Genomic DNA, 12,262 nt, shown 5'->3' with positions numbered 1-12,262 from the left:
CTCAGTGGAGCAGGGAGGCCACGGCCCATCGAGCGCCCCCGGGTCCCAGGGGAGACACAGCTGCCCTGTGTGTTGAGGGCGGTCGCCCCTCTGTGACGGATGCAGACAAGCGAGAGCAGAGACGCTCCAGAGGGGGCAGCTTAGGTGACCGTGTCCCCCCCGCCCCACCCCAGATCTCTGTTCCAGGACTCCGCAATCACGTGACGCTCCCCAACCTGCTGGCGGCCAGCAAGTACAGGGTCCTGGTCTCCGCGGTCTATGGAGCGGGGGAGAGCAGGACTGTGTCTGCCATAGGCCACACGGGTGAGTGGGCACCAAGACCCCCAGGCCCCAGTCGGGCCCCGACCCTCACACCCAGCCAGGCCCCAGCCAGGACCCCAGACCCAGCCAGGCCCCAGCCAGGACCCCAGACCCAGCCAGGCCTCAGCCAGGACCCCAGACCCAGCCAGGCCCCAGCCAGGCCCCTGACCCTCACACCCAGCCAGGCCCCAGTCAGGCCCCAGCCAGGACCCCAGACCCAGCCAGGCCCCAGCCAGGCCCCCGACCCTCACACCCAACCAGGCCCCAGCCAGGACCCCAACCCTCACACCCAGCCAAACCCCAGCCAAGACCCCAGACCCAGCCAGGCCCCAGCCACCACCCCAGACCCAGCCAGGCCCCAGCTGGGCCCCAGACCCTCACACCCAGCCAGGCCCCAGCCAGGACCCCAGACCCAGCCAGGCCCCTGACCCTCACACCCAGCCAGGCCCCAGCCAGGCCCCCAACCCTCACACCCAGCCAGGCCCCAGCCAAGACCCCAGACCCAGCCAGACCCCTGACCCTCACACCCAGCCAGGCCCCAGCCAGGACCCCAGACCCAGCCAGGCCTCAGCCAGGCCCCTGACCCTCACACCCAGCCAGGCCCCAGCCAAGACCCTAGACCCTCACACCCAGCCAGGCCCCTGGGAGCCTAGAACCCGTGGGCCTCCTTGCTGGAGTCCTGCCCCAGGCTGTGCCGAGCACTGCTGAACTAACAGAAGGGCAATCAGGGTTCTCATGGAACCTGCCCCCATTGGACAGTGCAAACACCAACCCAGGGGTTAGGACCATGCCGGTCAATGCAATGCATGCAGGCTGATGTGGCTGGGGGCTCCTGGTTGGAACCTTGCCAGTAATGCTCAAAGCTGGGGAACGGGCTCATAATTGTCCCATCTCTGCGTCTGGGGGTGCAGGTAGCGTCCAGCCCGGCAGGAGTCCCGGGCAAGCTGGCTGTACCTCATAGACAGGGCAGGCGAGGGGCCTGGGCTGGCCTCCCTCGATGCACGGAGTACAGGGATGTGGCCTCAGTCGGCCCTGGGGGATGGCCACCCACAGGCAGGACCAGCTGAGGACACCGGATCACACACTGCAGAGCAGAGGGCCCACTGAGGCCACTCAGCTGGGCCACTCCAGTCTCCCTCTGTCCCCTCTGTAGGGCCATCTAGTTTTGGCTTGAATGCCTCTGGGGATGGGGGTCTCCCTACTCAGTGGTGCCTTTACTGGCTCGTGAACAACTTCTAAGCACCCACTGTGCCCCTGGCAGCGGAGGAACCCTACACAGCCAGGGACCTGGCCGCTGTGTCCCTGGGTCAGCGTGTCCCCAGGTCGAGGTGTCCCCAGGTCGGCATGACCCCAGGTTAGCATGTCCCCCAGTCGAGGTGTCCTCAGGTCGGCATGACCCCAGGTCGGCATGTCCCCAGGTCAGCCTGTCCCCAGGTTGGCATGTCCCCCAGTCGTGTCCCCAGGTCGGCATGTCCCCAGGTCAGCCTGTCCCCAGGTTGGCATGTCCCCCAGTCGAGGTGTCCCCAGGTCAGCATGACCCCAGGTCAGCATGTCCCCAGGTCAGCCTGTCCCCAGGCATGTCCCCCAGTTGAGGTGTCCCCAGGTCGGTGTGTCCGTCTCCCTGGCCCTGCCACCTGGGGCACATCGGGTGGCCAGTACCCTCAGGGTTTGGTGCCCAGTGGGAGCACCCCTGGGTGCGTGCTGTCTTGCAGGGGGTGGAAGTGAGGTCCCCGAGGGAGCGGGACATCATGTCCATCCTTCCCTGAGGCGTGGAGACCACAGGCTGAAGACCAGCATCTCCAGGGCATCTGTGGACTTCAGGGCAGGGCGCTCCCCAGGTGGGGCGGGGCCTCGTGCCAGCCTGGCCCTGACCGACTCCTTGTTGCCTCCCAGCAGCCTGCCCCGCCCTCAGCCCAGATGGCTCCCTCTCAGGTAGGCCTGCCCTTGTGTGACAGCTGACCCTCCACACCCCCCACCTGTCCCCCCCCTCCTCTCACAACTGTCTGAGGAGGGTGGCCTGGGACCCCACCCGCCACGAAGGGGCAGTGACAAGAAACAAGGTCCTGTGGTCATTGGAGGCCCCAGTCTCACCTGTGCAGGGGAGAGTGGGGATGAGGCTGGCCAGAGCTTTATTCCTGCCTCACCATCGAGGTTGCTGAGGCCTGTCCACGGTCACAGCTGGGACACGGCAGGACAGACAAAGCCCTGGGTCCTGTGTGGCCTCCTCGAGGCTCTCTGCTGACTCGAGCCGGGTGAGGGGCCGAGCACGGGGCTCACACAGCGTCTTTAGTGCTTCGTGGGTCTGAGATGCTCCCAGACTCGGGGCCGACGTGAGAGCCACCTGTGGTCAGGCACAGGCGTGCAGAGCGGGGGCGGTGGAGGCCTGTGTCTCCAGGGCCGAGCGTCCCTCGGGGGCCACCATGAGCTGCGAGGCGGGGCCACTCCTGGCGGGGCGCTGAGGCTTCTCTGTCCTGCCCCCGCTCCTGCCCCAGGCCTGTGGCCATGCTGAGCACCCAGCAAATAAGATTTCCCCTTCACTTTGTGCCCTTAGCGTCACAGAAGGTGCAGACGCTGGGAGCCCGCCGGGCTGGGGCGGGCGGTGTGACCCACCCCTGTGCACCCTCGCCTCTGCCGGGAGGTCGGGGGCTGTGCACCAGAGGGGGAGGCCAGCGGGTGGGCGCCCCGAGTACGCATCCCCCTGTGGGCCCCCTGATCACCTTCCTCCCGTCGATGGGCGTCCTGTCTTTGCGTCTCCTCTCCTCTCCCCTGACTCCTGCTGCCTTCTCTTTGTGTCCTGCCCCTCCGGCCCTCACCTTTCGTCTCTGATCGTCCCCTGGTGCTGCTGCCTGTCCCAGGCTTTGACCTCATGGCGGCCTTTGGTCTGGTGGAAAAGGAGTATGCGTCCATCCGCGGCATCGCCATGGAGCCCTCGGCATTCGGCCGCGCCAGGACCTTCACACTCTTCAAGGATGCCCAGCTGACGCGCCGGGCCAGGTGGGAGGACAGGGGACGGACCGCGGCCCGAGATGGGGGGCAGCTGCACAGTGGGGGTGGGTCCTGGGGAGGTCCTGCCGCTCGGTCCCCCGGAGCCAACCAGACGGACGTCCCCCCACCCCCCCACCCCCCCCACCCCCGGCGAGCAGGGTTTTCCAACTGAACAAATCTTGCATGGGTGGAATGAGGCCACGAGTGGGTCCTGTTCCGTGTGGCCCAGGCATCGATCAGACTTGCAGACTTCCGCACAGTGGCCCCCATTTGTCTCCTTGGGAAGCCCTGCCTCCCGTGTGGGCTCCGGTCAGGCAGATGCCTGGTTTTAGCAAGCGGCTGCTATGTGAGCACGAAAAAGGCCGCGTGATTCCTGACGTCTAACAGCCGCCCTCCCCTGCTTGTGGAGAGATCTTGAATCAAAATCGCAACTGTGACACACACAGCAAAACCTCTTCTTAAGTTAGAATGTTGTAAATCGTCCACGCAGTCGTGTGCTTTGTAATGGAAATTTGAAAAATACAAAATAGGTAATTTTGCAAAACTCGGCCAATGCTGCTAAGATTCAGGACTTTCTCCCCAGTCCGGCGGGCACAGCAGGTGCAGCAGGCACGGCCGCGGCCTCACCCCTGAACTCATGGCTTCCCTGTGCCACCCAGGCCCCGATCTGTTCCTGTGTTAACTTCTCCTTTAGGCGGCATACAGGTTTCACGTTTGTGTGGGTGGCCGAAGCCTGGCTTTTCCTCCCGCCCAAGCTCTAGTGTGGGGCTCAAGCCCGAGGCTTACGCTCCGACTCTCAGAGCAAACCCTCCCTGGAGGCCACCACCGTTGTTAATCACTGTGGGGGCAGCTCTCCTGTGATTTACCCCTTTTCTGCAAATGACAGCCTTGTCCCAGGGCCCTCACGCTGGGCGCTTCATGTTTGTCTGCCCTCTGGAGCTCACAGCCCAAGAGGTGGGGGCAGATGTTTCTGCTGGGGTGGCCCCCACTCCAGATGTGATCATCCACCCCAGGTGAGGTCACCCAGCACAGGTGCCCCCCGCCCACATGATCGCTGCCACAAATGGGGCTCTGGGCTCCTAAGTGTAGAAAGTGTCCCTCCCTGTAATGGGATCGGGAAGACTCCCCAAGAAAGTGGCAAACAAGTAAGGGCAGGGAGACAATGGGGAAAGGAAGCGCACTCAGGAAGAAGGAACAGCCTGTGCCAAGGCCCTGGGGTCAGTTTACTTAAAGAACCACAGGAATGGGCAGGGCTGGGTCTTTGGGGCTCTTGGTTATCCTAAGAGCAAATCATGGGCAAAAAACAAGGCTGGAGGCCTCTAGGAACAGTTTCACTGGGTGATCACACCCTGTTCCCTGCCCTCCCCAGCCCTCAGCATGCCCTGGGAGCCCCAGCACTGGCACAGAACCCCTCTGAACACTCCCCTCCCAACAAGCTCAGGTCAGTGGGAGCGACTCCTGAGGGCAGGGCTGCCTGTGGGCTCCTGACCCCGGGGAATGGGCCCAGAGACCCTCCTGCTGAACCTCCTTGACCTGCCTCCTCTCCACCCACGCAGAGACCCTGGAGAATGGGGTCTTGGCGGACCCTGCCCAGGATTGTCGTGAACACTGGCTGTGTCAGGGCCTTCCATCCCGGCCAGGCCTCAGGGCACAGGGGGCTGCGGGCTGCGTCCGCAGGGCCCGTCTTGTTGAGCCCCCACCAGCCCAGGGGCACTTCTGTCCCTTGTATACCCCTTGTTACTGTTGGGGAATGGAGACAGGAGGGGCCCAGCGCCATCACAGAACCCTCTCTGCAGTCTCTGCATGGCGGGACCCCGTCTCCTCCCAGGCCTGCAGCGGCCCCCGCCTGTGTCCCAACAGTGACGTCCACCTGGCCGCCCTCCCACCGGAACACACGGTTGTCTTCCTCCTGCGTCTGCTGCCCGAGACACCCCGCGAGACCTTTGCGCTGTGGCAGATGACGGCCGAGCACTCCCAGCCCGTCCTGGGGGTCTTGCTGGATGGTCAGTCCAGAGGCAGGGCGGTGGGCCCAGGGCTGTGGGTCCTGAGAAACCCTGCCTCCAAGCCAGGCGGGGGGCCACCGTCACCGGGAAGCAGGAATCCCAAACAGGGGCCATGTCTGTAGCTCGGGTCCCCGAGGCTTGGGGTGCATTTGACTTTGCATGCTGCCATGTCGTGGGGCCGTCCTGTTCTGTTTGGGGGGGTCTCACATGTCCCTCACCCCTCCCTTGCAGCCGGCAGGAAGTCTCTGACCTACTTCAACCACGACCCCAGGGCCACCTTGCAAGAGGTCACCTTTGACCTGCCCGAAGTGAGGAGGATATTCTTTGGAAGCTTCCACAAGGTGCTGGAAGTTTCCCGAAAGACCGAAGTGCATGTCCTCTAAGACCGTCCGCTGCCCCCCACTTCCTCCCACTTTCCTCGAAAGTCATCTTGTCCTGTCCAAGCCTCTGTCCCTCTGATCCCCTCTATGACAGTTGCCTTAGTTTGGGTCAGAGAGCATCCCAACCCTTCCCGGGTCCCAGGAATCCCTGGGAGGGGTCTGCGACACGTGTAGTTTGCTCCATTATACAAAGGGGAAACTGAGGCCCAGTGAGGGGGTGTCCCATTCGACCCAGGATGGAGTCAGGATCCTGACCCCCAGGTAAATGGGCTCTTTCTTCCCCATCTGGCCTGGCCTTGCGGGCACAGATGGGTGCTCACCCCCGCCGGGGCTGCAGGGGGAACCCCTGGTGGTGTCTCTCTGGCAGGTGCATGTGGCTGTGGGCCGCTCCAAGGTCAGGCTCTATGTGGACTGCCGGAAGGTGGCTGAGAGGCCCATGGGGGAGGCAGGCAGCCCACCTGTTACTGGCTTCGTCATGCTGGGACGGTTGGCCAAGGCCCGCGGGCCCCGGAGCAGTTCAGCCACGGTGAGCATGGGCTTCGTCCTGCTGCACCGGGCTGGAGGGGGGGCCACAGAGACCACAACCGTATCTGGCTGACCCTGCTTTGCATTATAGTTCCAGCTCCAGACACTGCAGATTGTGTGCAATGACTCCTGGGCGGAGGAAGACATGTGCTGTGAGCTCCCTGCGTCGGTAGGTGGGCCAGTGCCTGCCAAGGGCGCAGAGTCTGGGGGTAGACAGGAGGCGCATCAGCACGGCACCAGGAGAAAGCAGGGCAGCCTTCCTGGAGGAGGTGGCCTCTGGTCAGAGCCAGAGCCCTGGGCAGCTGAATGCAAGAGACCCCGGAGGCCAAGGCAGGCTGGAGTGCGTCAGGAAGCCGCCAGCTGCGGGGGTGGCCACTGCTGTGTACTCGGGGGCCACTTCCCTTCTCTGTGGGCGCAGTTGGGGTGTAGACAGCTGGCCAGAAAGGAAGGGGCTCATCCAGCAAAGCCAGAGGGACTCGGGCAGCCTCTGCACCATGAAGATGTGGGCAGGGTTCCTCACACTGTACCCACACGGGGCTTGGGCATGCTGGGGATTGGGAGGGACTGGGAGAGGGCCCGTGCAGGGCAGCCAGCAGCAATGTGGCGGGGACCAGCTCCCCGCCCCTCACTCCTGGCCTCCCCGGCGTCCTGGAACCCAGCTGTCTGGCTGTCCGAGCTCTAGGTCAGACAAGAACAGGTGGGGGTCCACTTAATGAGTGGGGTCTCCTTCCTCCCAGAAGGATGGAGAGACCTGCCCTGCCTTCTCTTCCTCTTGTACCTGTTCCTCGCAGACCCCTGGGCCCCCGGGGCCCCAGGGACCTCCGGTGAGTCCATCATCGGCTCCCCGGGTGATCTGGGCTCCTGGCAAAGCCCGCTGTCCCCTCACTCACGCCGCCAAGCAGCCGAGCCAGCCTGCGCCAAGATGGGATGTTCTCACGAGCCCCCCAGCGGCCCCATCCCCCTGCCTCGTGAGACCCCTTCCAGCCAGCCTCTCCTTCCCTCTGCTTCCCTCCCCTGAGCCGACCCTGTGGGGCGGGGGGGGGGGGGGGGGCCCAGTCAGTCTGCGGCACCGTGCTGGTGGTGGCCAGTGGGTGCGATGTGGCCTGGCAGTGAGTCGCAGCCATGTGGGCGGCCTCCGTCCCAGGTGCGCTCCGGCTGTGGGACCCCCACCGTGGGGCGGGGCCCGCACCCCTGCCAGCCCCGAGGTTCCGGGGCCCGTGTGGCGGGAGCGTCGCTCAAGCGCACGGGCTCTGGCCTGGCCGTCCACGGACCGCACCGGCAGGGGCCGCAATTTGAACGGAGACCTGCCAGAACTGGTCTGGCGTACCCGGCGGCTGTGGGCGGCGGGGGGCGGCGGGGAGGGCGGGCTAGGCCTGGCCCTGGAAGACCCCTCCCCTCCCCCACCTGAACTGGGGGACTGTAGTCCCCGGGGGGCAGTGCTGCGGGGCCCTCGGGTGGGCGCCGCGGAAGCTCAGCCCGGTCTGTGTCCTGGTAGGGCCTCCCCGGAAGGAACGGAGTCCCGGGAGAACAGGGCTTCCCAGGCCCCAGGGTGAGTTGTGGGGGGTCCTGTGGGGCCGGAGGGTGGAGCCCCACAGCCAGAAGCAAAGTGCCCTCCCCAGTGAGGGGCCGGTTTCCCACCCCCGACCCCAGAAATCGCGAACGTCATTGACCTTGAGCAATCTGACAGGTGAAGTGTGTTGGCATTTCTCCTACAGGAGCTCCAACACCCTGTGGGAGTTGCTGGAATTTGCTGGAGTTTTCCCCTTGACAAATGTCCTTGGAATCCTTGCCGCTGGGTTATTTTTCGTATTAATTCTTGGGAGCACTCGACAGATTATGGACGTTAGCCACATGTCTGTGATCTGCGTTGTGACCGGTTTGCCCCCCGCTGGTGTGGAGCTGGCGCGGGGACAGATAGGTTTTGTTGTGTGACAGTCACCTCTGGGTGTTCCTGTTTATTAGGAGATTTAGAAAATCAAGGGTGGATATTAAGATCTGGTGCTGCCTCAGCTGGACAGCCAAATAATTCTCTTTCCTGGAGCTCTTAGTTTGGCGAATGATTTTAGCACATTCCTGACACTGAACTCTTCCTGTACCCGTTAAACCGAGTACTTGTCACTCGTTTGTGTGCTGCAGGGTTCTGTTTGCTGACGTCTTACTTAGGATTTTCTCATTGATATTCAGACATGAGAATGTCTGCAGTTTTCTTTAGGGAGTTTGGTACACTTATATGCTAAATTCACAAAAATTCTTTGAAAGCATTGATTTTGCCCTGGAATCTCAAACAGTGGAAAGAGAGTTTGTCCCTGGCCCTTAGGGATCTGGTGGCACACTCCAGCGAGGACGGAGCCTAGTGCTGGGGCGTCAGAGCTCTGACTGGCCTGTCCAGGTCGGCTCTGCCACAGGGCTTTCTGTACCCCTCCCGGTCAGGAAGGGAGAACGGGGTCACTGGCTCTGTGACCCGGAGAAGTGGCCGGGGTCCGTCCCCGGCTGTCGAGCAGGTCCCAGCAGGACCCCTCCCGGGGTGGGCGGTGAGGGGAGGGCGTCTCTGTAGGGCTGGGTCTGGCTGCCATGGTCAGCTGGAGGGCCAGGGGGGCCACTGAGGGCAGGGTGGAGGCCTTCTTAGCCCCTCCCTCGCCTGTGTCTGCAGGGAGAGCCCGGGCCACCTGGACAGACGGGACCTGAGGGTCCTGGGGGTCAGCAGGGGTCGCCAGGGACCCAGGGCCGAACCGTGCAGGGGCCTGTGGTAGGTGCTGCCTCCCCTCCCCCTCCCCCCGGCTGCCTCCGCCCTCCTCTGGGACAGACTGAGTCCCTTTCCTCTCCAGGGTCCGCCAGGGGTCAAAGGAGAGAAGGGGGACCACGGAGCCCCGGGCTTGCAGGTAGTGGGATCAGACGCCCTCCGGGTGTGTGGGCAGGGAGGGCATGGGCTGGGGACCTGGGTCTCTGGGATGGGGCCTCAGCCTGGCCAGCTGTCTCTGTTCCTTCTAGGGCCATCCTGGTCACCAGGGCCCTCCCGGGAAGGTCGGCCTCCAGGGACCTAAGGTGGGAGAGAAGCCTGTGGTGGGGTGGGGCGGTGGGGGGGGGGGAGTGGGGGTGGATCTCAGATAGAGACTGTGGGGGCAGGGGCCTCCCCAGCGGGGAGGGGAGGGTGGTCACTGCCAGGGGCTGGGGGCAGGCCCTGAGCTTGGCTGGCCTTGCCCCCCGCTCACAGGTGTGGGTCCTTGGGTGCTGGGTTCTGTCCGTGGGGGTGACGTGGGCCACCGCGGGAGGGGCGTGTGGGGGCACCAGGCCACCCCCTGCCCTAGCCTGCCCTGTCCTCTGTTTTCAGGGAATGAGGGGTCTGGAGGGGAGTGCTGGCCTGCCTGGACCTCCGGGCCCGAGGGTAGGTCCTCCTGAGAGGCTCCCCCCAGTTCCTAGGGCCGAACAGGTCAGAGCCTGCCCTGTGGCTGCAGCCCCCGCCCCCGCCCCCGCAGGTGACCTGGGGACGCCTCTCTCTCCTGGGCTGGAACCTGGTGGGGCTCCGCAGGGCGCGCGAGTGCCCAGGGGCGGCTCCAGGCGAGGATCTTCCTCACCTCCGCTGGGCAGGTCGGAAACGCCATGTTAGCACGGCCCCAGTCACTGTCAGTCCGCGTGGCAGGAAAGTGCCCGGGCTCCCGGGTAGGCCGAGGGAGGGGGGACGCGTGAGTCTGGCGGCGGGGAAATGACCAGGGCCGTCTTCTCCTTCTCCGAGGCCTCGCTCAGAGGCCCCTCCCCTCCCCAGCCTGTGGTTCCAGCGTCTGTGCTGGGCTCGGTGCTGGGGAGCTGTCCCTGGGGTGGGGGGTGACAGTGGTCACACTCGGGACGGCCAGTGCCAAGTGGGGTGGGGTGGGAGGGCCTCTGCCCTGGGTACTCAGCCTGGACAAGCTCTGAGGCAGGTGAGAAAGCCCGGCCTGGCCTGCAGGAGGCAGGGACCCAGTCCGCAGGGAGCCAAGGCTGGAGGGAGGAGGACCCACGTCCTCCAGTGGGGGGCTGCGGCCACACCCTCTGCACCCCTGCAGGGCTTCCAGGGCACGGTGGGGGCCAGGGGCTCCGGAGGGCAGAGAGGACTCCCGGGGCCTGTGGGGCTCACGGTAAGTCCCCTTCCCACCTACCGGCCAGCCGCTCAGCAAAGATGGGACGGGGGGAGCAAATTTGAGTAAATGCCTCCTTCCCGCCCAGTCAGGGCCACTTTGGGAGCTTGGGTTTGGAACTGATCTGCAGCGGAGGGAGCCCGAGATGGGACCGGCCAGGGAACAGGGTGGGCCTGGGGGCCCCAGGGTGTGGGGCAGGACTGGTCCCACAGCTAGGCAAGGGCTCAGCTGGGAGGTGGAGGAAGGCAGGCCCCGGGAAGGCCCAGCTGGCTTCCGGGCCCGTGTCCCAGCTGCGGGGGACTCTGCGTTGCCAGCTCCCTAGAGTCGGGAGCGGCGGCCCCCAGCATGCAGCCCTCACCCGGCCCGGGACAGGGTCCAGGCAGGTTGACTTCTCTGTGCTGACCCGCTTTTCTCCTCTTCCTCTATTTCAGGGGCTGCCGGGGCCCAAAGGGGAGCGAGGAGAGAAGGTGAGTGAGGCCCCTGTCCAAGCTCCAGGCGCTTCCTGGGGGTGTGCGGGAGGCACTGGCCCCCACGCCGCTGGGCACGGCGCTTGGCCACACGGCCCATCTGCCCTGCAGGGGGAGCCGCAGTCCCTGGCCACCATCTACCAGCTCGTGAACCAGGCCTGCGAGTCTGCCATCCAGAGTGAGTGGTGCGGCCTCCTCGCGAGGGCGCCAGAGCCCCCCACCCCCACCCCCACCCCCGTGTGGCCTCTGTCTCACCCCAGCCGGGCCGGAAGGGACCGCGGGCACCTGTCACTAGCCTGACGCAGCCCTTCTCCTGGGCCATGCCCCAGTGAACCCGGGGGGAAGTGAGCGGGGAGTCCCCCTGCCCCACGCCCCCCCCTGCTGACACCCCTCCACCCCTATCCCCAGCTCACATGCTGAAGTTCCACCATGAGAGCGCCAGGCCCCCCAGGCCCATCTTGCAGGCCCTTGGACACCCCAGCTCTCACGGTGAGGCCTGGCTCCCTGGAAGAGGAGGACGAGACGGCCCCCACCCTGAGGACGGAGGTACTGGCCCCCTTGCGGGGGGTGTGGGGGCAACTGCAGCTCCCTCCCAGTCCCCGGCTGGGAGTTCCGTGTGGCCCCGGCATCGCCTGCACCCTCCCTGGGCCGGGGTGCGGAGGCAGGGCCCCTGAGCCCACACAGAGGTCGCTAAGGCAGGACTGGACGCAGCCTGGTTTCCCCGGGGTCCTCAGAGGGCCCCCTTCCCCTTCCTCCCGGGAAGCCCAAGATTAGGGCCACCTCCTGCCCTGCCGTCCCCTCCCTCCTGTCCTTCCCACGTGCTCCCTCTCTCCTTGCTCTGATGCAGCAGGAGGCTTGGTCTAATGACCTTGTCACGCGTTCGTCCATCCGACTGGGGCCGTGGCGCTGGTCACGGCTCAGGTGCCGAGATGGATGGGAGGCTGATCCGGGGAGACAGAGCTCGTGGGCCTGGATGGGGTGGGGCTGTGGTGCCACCCCATGGGCAGGACCGCGGGGTCCTGCCTCACCCCCTGGGCTGGGCGTTGGGAGGGGAGAGGGGCTCCCCTGCGGGAAGCCCCCCACAGTCCGTCAGAGTGCCCCAGACACTGCCTTTGGGATAAATACCCTTCTTTGTACCCAGCCTCGTGGACAAGGCTGTAGGTGCCGTCACGAGGCCCCCCTCAGTTAACCTTGGCCACTGACCCAACGACACGTGCCTGCTTGGGGTCGGGTGCCCACCTCCCCTCAGTCAGAACAGGGTCCCTGAGAAGGGAGACAGTTACCACACGCACCCCGGTTCCAGCACACCCCCTTCCGCTCAGGTGAGCCTGGCGCCCTTGGTCAGAGGAGCAGCCCTCGGCTGAAAGGGAGTGAGCCTCCCGGACCCCTGGGTGGAATGGGTGAGCCCCCCACCTTTGGGGAGGAGGAGCTCCCGGGGGGCTGCTGGGAGGTGGGGGTGCAGCACGGACAGATGGCTCAGGAGCTAGTGAAGC

General features: G+C 65.3%; 1 protein-coding gene across 1 annotated transcript in view; it reads left to right on the top strand.

Moving 5' to 3' along the window:
- COL20A1 (collagen type XX alpha 1 chain) overlaps positions 1 to 12,262 on the top strand; it is a 31,565-nt gene that overhangs the window by 18,819 nt on the left and 484 nt on the right. The window contains exons 19-37 of the mRNA XM_053199735.1: positions 174 to 303; positions 2,194 to 2,232; positions 3,156 to 3,294; positions 4,655 to 4,726; positions 5,146 to 5,288; positions 5,520 to 5,629; positions 6,036 to 6,194; positions 6,285 to 6,362; positions 6,931 to 7,017; positions 7,689 to 7,742; positions 8,844 to 8,939; positions 9,019 to 9,072; positions 9,182 to 9,235; positions 9,522 to 9,620; positions 10,231 to 10,302; positions 10,734 to 10,769; positions 10,881 to 10,947; positions 11,178 to 11,315; positions 12,092 to 12,169. Of these exons, the coding sequence (XP_053055710.1) occupies positions 174 to 303; positions 2,194 to 2,232; positions 3,156 to 3,294; positions 4,655 to 4,726; positions 5,146 to 5,288; positions 5,520 to 5,629; positions 6,036 to 6,194; positions 6,285 to 6,362; positions 6,931 to 7,017; positions 7,689 to 7,742; positions 8,844 to 8,939; positions 9,019 to 9,072; positions 9,182 to 9,235; positions 9,522 to 9,620; positions 10,231 to 10,302; positions 10,734 to 10,769; positions 10,881 to 10,947; positions 11,178 to 11,315; positions 12,092 to 12,169 (1,705 nt within the window). The remainder of the gene's footprint in view (positions 1 to 173; positions 304 to 2,193; positions 2,233 to 3,155; positions 3,295 to 4,654; positions 4,727 to 5,145; positions 5,289 to 5,519; positions 5,630 to 6,035; positions 6,195 to 6,284; positions 6,363 to 6,930; positions 7,018 to 7,688; positions 7,743 to 8,843; positions 8,940 to 9,018; positions 9,073 to 9,181; positions 9,236 to 9,521; positions 9,621 to 10,230; positions 10,303 to 10,733; positions 10,770 to 10,880; positions 10,948 to 11,177; positions 11,316 to 12,091; positions 12,170 to 12,262) is intronic.

The sequence above is a fragment of the Acinonyx jubatus genome, chromosome A3 (genome assembly GCF_027475565.1).
Source record: "Acinonyx jubatus isolate Ajub_Pintada_27869175 chromosome A3, VMU_Ajub_asm_v1.0, whole genome shotgun sequence".
NCBI lineage: Eukaryota > Metazoa > Chordata > Mammalia > Carnivora > Felidae > Acinonyx > Acinonyx jubatus.
This window is presented reverse-complemented; position numbering and strand designations above follow the sequence as displayed.